Below are 10000 nucleotides of genomic sequence, written 5' to 3'. Positions count from 1 at the left end.
GGGATTACTGCAAAGGTGAAATGCAAAGTCTTATAAAACCTCAGCGCCTACATTGTGTGTATCGGTAAAACTATGAACCATGAATAATTATTGGTAAGGCGACTAACTTTGCACTAAATTATTTACAGTCATAAAGAGAACACTCCGAAGCTCTTCAATCAATCGCCTGGAAATATTACGAAGAATTACTCTGGAACGAGAACTGCAATGGTAAGTAGTGATCAATGCCTGCGCCTGATACGTTTAAACAGAAATCGTTCATTGTAACTTGTGTTTGTAATCCCACGGTAAACGGTAAACGGTATTTACAGTAGAATGTATGCTAGCAACACCTTTTTCAAGCCATCTTGTACTCTTGTCACTGAAAACCATTTTCAAGTTACCTTGAACTGTCGTCACTGTGGTAGGCAAGTTGTGTCAAAATCGCCAATATTTGCTGTGCAAGATAATGGCGTTAAGTGACCGCCAATCGTCGCTTCGCTCCAGCGACTGCAACTCGCAAAAACCAACCATCACTGGTACGGTGCGGATCAATCTGCTGCAATGATGGTATCAAATTCATTTATATGCTTATAGCTTGCTTCAAACATTACGATCGCTGGCCTCTTAAAAACTTTTGGCCCATCTAAACAGTGTACTTTAATTGATATTTTCTATACCTTAATTCCTGGGCCTTACTTTGTTTTTTATTCTTATAGATGGTTTGATATCCCAGCGGATCTTACCAACTTTTATGTAAGTAGAAGAAGATATGATTTTACACGACTTATATTGATTTAATCAATTAATTAATCACTCTATCAGTAGCGGTTTTCAAATGAGTGTCGACAGAAATTTCGCGTTTGCTTTTGTTTACATTACTACGCTCTGTGATTGGTCAAAGCCAAACTCGCGCCATTTTCTCAACCAATGAGACCAAAAACTAAATGCAATCGTCACTTGCTTGCACGCATTTTCCCGCGCTTGCAATTCGCTCCGGAATACATGAGTGAACTTTGAATGCTAATTGGTTCATTGCGCTGTTTTCAGTTGTTCTGATTAGGTAGAATAGTTACTTTGGTTTTGGTTGTATGACAAAACTTGAAAATCGTTCCACTTGATTGTTTATTTTATATTTAGTTTAATAATCTATTTAACATTGATATAAATTAATCAAGATCAGTGAGTGCATTTAAATTCATTTTATGTAGAAATTTCGGTGTTCAAACAATTAACGCTATTTGTGGCCGCAGTAAAGTTTTACGGGAGCTTTCTTTTCGCGCGGTGGCAATATTACTGAAGCTGATAGTTCTTCGCTGACTGGTTGTCTGCTGTAGGTATGTAGTTGCCTGCCGTTTAGAGCTGTCAGTCATTCCAATTATTTTTTCCAGTTTCTTCATTTACATGAAAGATGTCCCTGTGTTTTTCTATCCTTCCTTTCTCATTAAAGTGAACAAGTAAAAACAAGTCTTCCCAATTAGTAGGGCACTCGTGCTCGGCTATTCAGATTGAGACTTAAATAAAGTTGTTGTTGTTGATATCAAACCGCCTGAAGTAAAAACTTTGAGTAAATATTTCGACCTCCCCTGAAAACCGATTTCGTATTTTTTTTTTCTGCAATCTAAGGCTGTTCTGAGTTTGAGTTTGAGTTTGAGTTTGCGTTAGAGTTTATTATTATTTCCAACAAATATACAAAGACAATTTACACAACCCGCGAATAGCATTAGCTAATCTTGGCGGATATTAGTAAGAGACAAAAATTAAGACTACAATATTGCTACAATATCGGCTTTACAATATAAGACTGTGACATGCAATTGTAAACGAAACACATAGCTATAACGTATAATAATTAGTAATAAAGAAAAATTAAGTATTAATGCTAAATTAAAGACTACAATATTGCTACAATATCACTACAATATAAGACTAAGACATGCAATTTTAAACGAAACACTTGGCGAAACACATAGCAATAGGGTACAATAATTATTGGCATTAAATTTCAATATTAAAGATTGGGTGTCAACATAATAGTCCTCAATCCCAAGTACGGTTGAAAGTAATTTATGAAGTCTTTCTTTAAAAGCTCTTTTCGTTGGCTTACGCCAGTCGGGGTGTAGACAGTTCCACAATCTCGCACCAAACGCAGAGAAAGATTTAAGTTTCACACGCAATCTAGATTCCTAAATAAATAAAATAGTTTTGGAATAAGAACGCGTATTATGTGCATGAACATCCATGAATGAATGAAAAGCTGACGAATGTTCCTTGGTGTAGAATTAGTAGAAACATCATTTATTATGGCGGAAACCGTCTCAAAACAGAGCATAACAGGTAGAATGTTCGAAGTTATAAAAAGATGGAAACGAAGCAAGTCAGGTTGCTATTTTCACTAATAACCTCATTACAGAAAATGAAAGAATTGGATTTTCGACTTGTGCCACGAAATCCAAATTTTGCTTGATAATTGCAGTTACACAAAAGCTTTTTGTTCTGTTATTAGGTCTTGTCATCTTGTCTTCCTTTGTATGGGAACCATCTATGCTGGGTTACGTTTTCTTTGGCTGTCATAGACCTTTTATAATGTTAAAGTGATTCTCGTCAAGACTTTCGATCCAAAATTTTTACCTTTTTTTTCAAAATTTTTCCTATTCGAAAATTTTCACCTTTTCGTCAAGAAATAAATGCGGCCACATAATTATTATAACAATTTTATAGCCAGCCCATTTAAAATATCATTCCAAAAAGACTATGATAATAGGCTTTGTTTTAATAGAGATGCTTTTAGCACGTTTTTCACAAAAGTGAAGTTAATCCAAATCAAAGTAATTACTCTGGCTAATCACAATAGATGTAAACAGAGGAACGAACCAATCAGAAGTCGCAGCGAATACATGTTACTACTTACTAGCTAAACCAGTAAATCGCGGGAAAACGCCTAAAGCATGCCGCGACTACTGAGTTTAGTTTTGCTTCTCACTGGTTGAGAAAGTGCGCACGCTTTGGTAAACAATTACACAAATACGAAAATCGCTGAGAACTACTCTATTTTATTGTCCACTGAAGTAAGTTCGCGTTTGCTTCGTTTTTGCTTTACTTTGTTCTGTGACTGGTTAGCAAAACTCGTAACTTGCGAAAAGCCGGCTCCATTTTCGTTTTGTTTGGTGAAATATTCACGCGGGAAACTCGAAAGGAAAACGAATTTTAGCAAACGACTAAATAAGAGTAAATGAGAGCGCTGCTAAAATTAGTTCTGATTGCAGGTTAGAAAACGCGCGCTACTTTTTCGACTAATTAGAATTGAAACCAATTTCTTGCATACGTTTCCGCGCGCTTGGCGCCAGTCACATGTATTTGTTTCGAGTTATGATTGAGTCAATGTGTTATTGCGCTTTGATTCTCATTATGGAATCGAGGTTCTCGCATGTTTTTATTATGAAAATTAGTTTTCATTTGCAATATTTACAAAACTAATTTTCATATGAAAAGCTTTGCACTCAGCCTTGCTTTCATGACGAGGTTCAAAACTACTCGGAAATGGCCTATTTCTTTGGCTCATATGTTTGTTTTGGATACTCAATCCAACAGCACTCACTGAATCGCAATTAAACAGTCAGTCATTCATGCACGCGTGTGTTTTAAATTTGCGAATTGGTAGAGTCGAGATGCATTATGATCAAATCCATTTTTTCTAGGCTTTGTTGTCGTTGTTCAAGCATCGAATTTAAATGTGCCTAACGTTGAGTTAACAGCTTAAGAAAGTAATTGATAAGCTTAGGTATGAGAGGACGCGTTACTAGAGCAAAATAAAATTAAAAAGTTTGTGTGCGTTCAAGGATTAGAACAACATGGGAAGCGTACAAACGGACTGGTAAACTATTGAGACCAGAACGAATAAGGAGTAGGGTGACTCAGATGAGGCCACATCAGATTATCGGGGTAACTTAACCAAACTGATTGCAGGGCTGACTCTACGGAAAAGGGCTTATTTATTTGGGCCAAAAATAAAATATTTCAACTAGTACAACAAGTCTTCTTCAGGGCCAGAGCAACAACGGAACGTATTCAGAAACAGTTTATTTGTGTGTCGTGTGGTACCCTGCATTCAAAAGTTTCGTTCTTATCTGAGTACAACATCGTCACCATCGATGTCGTGTCCAAAGTATTCTCATTTATTATCCGAATAAGACCAAACAGCTAAACTGCTACTGACGTATTAACTTATTCTTTTGTTGAAAACCGGACGGTTCGTTTTGGTGGAATATCTGTTGGGAGGGCGGCATTCCCACTTCAGAAGTTCGGTGTAAAATCAGTGTGATGAAAAGCTAGCGTGTTCATTGCGGAAAAGTTATCTCAAACTTCCGAAACATAGTGAAAAACTACGCCTTTCGTTTTCGGAGGGGCAAATACGTCGTTTTAATTGTGGAATGACTGTTCAGCTTGTATTTTCGAAAGGCCAACAACAGCTCGGAAATTCGAGGAATAAGATTTCGTTCCCTAAAAGTTTCCGCGATTAAACCTTGAGCTAAAAACTCCTAGCAAGTCAGATTGTGTTGGCGTTTACAAATTTGCCTTTAAAATAGCAATAAAACGACCTAAGAACACAGAGGACAGCATTCACAGTATTTTGCTTAAATGCTCTTCGCAGGTGCGCAGGTGTCAACCTCGTTCTCAGGAGGAGACATTATGGGAACGAGGTTGATTGTATCCCTAAGCTATTTATTTACACTGAAATTGCTAATATGAAATGAAAACAATAGAACGCGGAGCCCACTGAGATTTTTGCTTTGGTTGTAACAAATAAAGAGATGTGTATTGTTTATAAAACCGTTTTACAATCAGTCCGTGTTACTTGCAGTTGAAAGTGCTGAGTTGTTTTGTGAAAATTATTATGGATCATAATTAAAACACAGTCAGAGAAAAATACCGTGGGAAATTTGCCTTCATCAAATCGCGATCTTCTTAAACTATCTTTCCTTGTAGGTACGTCGAATGTAACGGAAGTACGTTTGAAAAGACCTGCGATCATCATTTACACAAAAATGGTGGATGGAAAGTCAAGAGATATAGAGAACCACATGCAAGAGCTTAACGATGCTAAAGAAGTGGGGGACAGAGGGAGGGAGGGATGTGCCTCTTTTAAACTGGGTATTGCTTATTACAATCGAGGTGATTTTAAAAAGGCCATAGAGTATGGCAAGCAAACGCTTAGTATTGCAAAAGAAATGAGTTATAAATTTTTGGAGAGAGAAGCCCATCGGCTTTTGGGCGGTGCTTATTACAGTCTGGGTGATTTTGAGCAAACCATAGAGCACAGTACTAAATATCTTAGTATTGCACAAGAACTGGGGGACAGACCTGCAGAGGGAAAATCCTGTTGCGGCATCGGAAGAGCTTATGAGAGACTTCGAAAATTTGAACAAGCCATAGAGTTCTACAAACTGCATCTTAGTATTGCTGAAGAAGTAGGGGACAGGAGAGATGAGAGATGTGCTTGTGGACAACTGGGCGATGCTTATTTCAGTCTGGGTAATTTTAAACAAGCCATAGAGTACCACACTAAACGTCTCAGCATTGCCAAAGAACTGGGGATCAGAACTGCAGAGGGAAAAGCCTGTTGCAGCCTCGGCAAAGCTTATGAGGGTCTATGTAATTTTGAACAAGCCACAGAGTACTACAAACTGCATCTTACTATTGCTGAAGAAGTAAAGGACAGGGATGGTGAGAGATGTGCTTGTAGGCAACTGGGCGATGTTTATTTCAGTCTAGGTAATTTTCAACAAGTCATAGAGTACCACACAAAACTTCTCAGCATTGCCAAAGAACAGGGGGACCGAACTGCAGAGGGAGAAGCCTGCTGCAAACTCGGCCGAGCTTATGAGGGCCTATGTAATTTTGAAAAAGCCACAGAGTACTACAAACTGTATCTTACTCTTGCTGAAGAAGGTGGGGACAGGGATGGCAAGAGATGTGCATGTGTACAACTGGGCGTTGTTTATTTCCAACGAGGTGATTTTAAAAAGGCCATAGAGTATGGTACGCAAACGCTTAGTATTGCAGAAGAAATGAGTGATAAAGTTTTAGTGAGGGAAACCCATTGGCTTTTGGGCCGTGCTTATAACAGTCTGGGTGATTTTCAGCAAACCATAGAGCACTTTACTAAATATCGTAGCATTGCAAAGGAAATGGGGGACAGATCTGCAGAGGATAAAGCCTGTTGCGGCATCGGCAGCGCTTATGAGGCACTTAGAAAGTTTGAACAAGCCATAAAGTTCTACAAACTACATCGCACTATTGCGAAAGAAGTAGAGGACAAGGATGGCGAGAGATGTGCATGTAGACACTTGGGCGATGTTTATCTGGGTCTGGGTAATTTTAAAGAAGCCATAGAGTACCACACTAAACTTCTCAGCATTGCCAAGGAACAGGGCGACAGAACTGCAGAAGGAAAGGGCTGTTGCAATCTCGGCCGAGCTTATGAGGGTCTATGCAATTTTGAACAATCCATAAAGTTTTACAAACTGCATCTTACTATTGCTGAAGAAAGAGGGGACAGGGAAAGCGAGAGATGTGCTTGTGAACAACTAGGCCGTGTTTTTTTCAGTATGGGTAATTTCAAACAAGCCATAGATTACCACACTCAACGTCTCAGTGCTGCCAAAGAACTGGGTGACACAGCTTCAGAGGAAAATACTTATCAAGATCTAAGCACATTTTATGAAGGACTTGGTGATTTTAAACAAGCTGAAGATTACCGTAAACAACATGTCAAGTTTGCTGAAGAAGTGGGAAACAAGGCTAGCGAGGAAAAGAGGTGTCTCACTCTGGGCGTATCCTGTAAGAAAGAGAAAAATTTAAAAGAAGCCACGGAATACTTCATGGAAGGACTCAATATTGCTAAAGAAGTAGGAAACAAGAGAGCGGAAGTCCAAGCCTACAGCAGTCTTGGCCATGTTTACCTCTATCTGGGTGATGAGGAAAAATGTATGGAGTACTATAAACAACAACTTAGCGGTGCTAGAAAACTTAGGGACAAGCGAGAAGAGGCATCTGCATGTTTAAATCTTGGCGACTGTTTTGTCCTTATGAGAAATATTAAACAAGCCATAGCGTGCCACAAACTATCTCTTACTATAAGCAAAGAGTCAGGCGAAAGGCTTCTGGAGGGAAGAGCATACGCTGTGCTAGGTTCTGATTATGAATCATCAGCTTCTTTTTCTGAGGCTATTGATTGTTATCGATCAAGCATAGAGATCCTAGAAAGCACAAGAGCTCTTCTTCAGTCAGAAGAGGCGTGGAAAATAGGCTTTCGTGATCTCAACTCGTTTCCGTACACTGGTCTGTGGAGAACTCTTTTAAAGAAAGGAGAGGCCGAGGAGGCTTTATGTGCTGCTGAGAAAGGACGAGCACAGGCTTTGACAGATGTACTGAAGACACAGTATGGGGTTGACTCACAACCGTCCATTTCAGTTGAACCAAAGGAAACGATTTCCTATATGTTAAACGATTTACCAACACAAACAGTGTTTGTAGCACTTGATGAAGCATATGGTACGATCAATTTCTGGGTACTGGGGAAGAGCAGAGACCTTCATTTTGAACAAACCAAACTTGAACCTGTACTTGACCCCTCCCTCTTACTGAAAACAACCTTGGAAGAGATTGGTGTTTGTGGTCGTGTCATATGCGAGAATCGCTCAATGGATGAGCTAAGTGATGAGTCACGACCCAAAAGAGGAGATGCAGAAGAAACACAAGAGTCCTCAACCCCCACTGCTGTCAATCATTTGCGCGGACTGTACGATGTTATTATTGGCCCCATTGCAGACTTGCTCCGTGGTGACCAGTTGATAATTGTTCCGGATGGTCCATTTTGCTTGTTTCCTTATTCTGCATTGAGTGAGTCAGTTAGGATTCGCACTGTTCCCTCGCTGACCGCGTTGAAACTGATTACAGGTGCACCTGAGGACTTCCACTTTAAGACTGGGGCGCTGATCGTGGGAGACCCATGTTTAAAGGAAGTTAGCGTTACGTATACTAACCAATCTGGTGAGCCCATATTGAAGCAGCTAGAATATGCCAGAGAGGAAGTAAAGATGATTGGAAAACTTCTAAACACCACACCTCTGATAGGGAGTGATGCAACAAAAGATGAAGTGCTTAAAAGGCTTAAGTCAGTTGCCTTGGTGCACATTGCCGCACATGGATGTGCACGAACCGGAGAAATTGTTTTGACACCAAAGTCTGACAGGACATCGAAGATCCTTAAAAAGCAAGATTTCATCTTAACAATGTCAGACGTGCAAGCCGTTCGTCTGCGTGCAAGGCTTGTTGTGCTTAGTTGCTGTCACAGTGGCCGGGGAGAGGTCAAGTCTGAGGGTGTGGTCGGCATAGCACGTGCTTTCTTGTGTGCTGGTGCTCGGTCTGTGCTAGTGTCACTCTGGGCGATTGCCGACGAGGCAACCCTGATGTTCATGAGAAATTTCTACCAACACCTGGCAGATGGGAAACGCGCCAGTGTGGCTCTTCACCAGGCTATGACATCACTTCGGGAGTCACAGGAGTTCGGTGCCGTGAATTACTGGGCTCCATTTGTGCTGATTGGTGATGACGTCACTCTTGAAATTGGGAACAGAAATGGAGAGAATGGTGAGTCTAGTTTGCGTTTGACTTTAGACAAAAGTAATTTTATTTGTAAATAATTAAGGACAGTCGGGGTCTGAGGGTCTTCAAATCTGTCTGAAAGTTATGTTATGGTGAAATTTGTTGTGTGTTGATTCCATTCGTTTCAGATTCGGTTAAGCTGTTCAACCCGTTAAGGCTTAGGACCCGAATTGGCGAAATGGCAGAAAATTTTGTGAGATTTTATAGGCCTGGGTGAAGTCACAAACTAATTTTTCAATCGTGCGCTATCTTTTCTTTCGGTTTTCAAAACATGAATGTCTGGAATAGACTAATGCTTTAGTTATTTGTCGATAGGCGGAATGTCGACATGCACGTCACGTTACGTCACGCACTCCTCACCACGAAAGACTCATAACGATGCTCTCACAGATTAAATTATTTTGTTTTATTTTCTTTTGTTTGGCAGAAGAAGCGTCTTCAAGCCAAGAAGGAGCTGCTCAGTGAAGCCGACCCTGACGTATGATAATATCCATTTGGTTTCCTTTAACTTTCATGACTTCTGCGATACAGTGTCATCATGTTGGATCCAAAAGATCTTAAAAACCAAAGGTCTATAGTTGCCTTAATTAAGAAATTAACAAGGAAACAATTTAAATCCGATTGCACTGAAAATTGGCCTTTTCCTTGCAATTCGCTCAGTGAAGGACACATCATTGCTTATTTCTGTATATATGTTTTGAAGCTATTACTGTGTATATAGTTTGAAGCCATTACTTTCGCAGTATAGAATAACCAAGACAAATTGATTATTTAAAATAGATGATGCACATTGATGTTTTTTGTATATATTTTCTGTGATGGAAAATAGCTTTTATGAATCCAAACAAAAACAACAAGAACAAAAATTTATTTCATGTCGTCATGGAAACAAGACATGGCTGCCTCGTTCCTCATTTTTAAAGGTCGCATTCTTTTGGGACTATTCCGGAATAGGAATAAACGAAGTGGACGATATTCATTATCTTCTGGGACCTATTTCGTTTTCGGCATAAACAGAATTTTAATTTATTCCATTGATTCTGCCCCTGATACCAGAGTGAAGGGAATACGGTTTGCCCAGAATAGAAAATGCGTTCTTTTGAGAAAGCTTTCAGGTTTATTGAAATCGGAGGACTCGTGTTCTTTTAGGAAGGTTTTTAGTCGATAAAATCGGAATAGGCACAAACGTGTTTTTTTGTGGACTGATAATCTGTGTATTCTGTTATTTCTCGACTGCGTTAAAAAAAAAACAAAAACGGAATTTGTCTCAAAATAATGCGCCTTCAAATCAGTTCAACTGTGTCGTTTCACGAAGAAACTCGTATTTCCATTGACATAGTTTTTGGTGACGCGG

The 10000-nt window shown here is 39.5% G+C and overlaps 1 protein-coding gene across 3 annotated transcripts in view; it reads left to right on the top strand.

Annotated features, from left to right (window-relative positions):
- Positions 1-9798, top strand: part of LOC146457280 (uncharacterized) — a 139683-nt gene extending 129885 nt beyond the window's left edge. For 2 of the 3 annotated variants that reach the window (XM_085092025.1, XM_085092024.1), the window contains exons 2-5: positions 1-15; positions 699-735; positions 4966-8631; positions 9074-9798. The exon at positions 1-15 is cut by the window's left edge and continues 69 nt beyond it. In XM_085092025.1, coding sequence (XP_084948151.1) covers positions 5025-8631; positions 9074-9111 — 3645 coding nt within the window. In that variant the 5' untranslated portion in view covers positions 1-15; positions 699-735; positions 4966-5024 and the 3' untranslated portion in view covers positions 9112-9798. Of the gene's footprint in view, positions 16-128; positions 211-698; positions 736-4965; positions 8632-9073 lie in introns of all 3 variants that reach the window. The other variant, XM_085092026.1, reaches the window with a different exon arrangement.
- Positions 9799-10000: the final 202 nt, after the last annotated feature.

The sequence above is a fragment of the Pavona decussata genome, unplaced genomic scaffold (genome assembly GCF_977016875.1).
Source record: "Pavona decussata unplaced genomic scaffold, jaPavDecu1.1 SCAFFOLD_244, whole genome shotgun sequence".
Classification (NCBI taxonomy): domain Eukaryota; kingdom Metazoa; phylum Cnidaria; class Anthozoa; order Scleractinia; family Agariciidae; genus Pavona; species Pavona decussata.
This window is presented reverse-complemented; position numbering and strand designations above follow the sequence as displayed.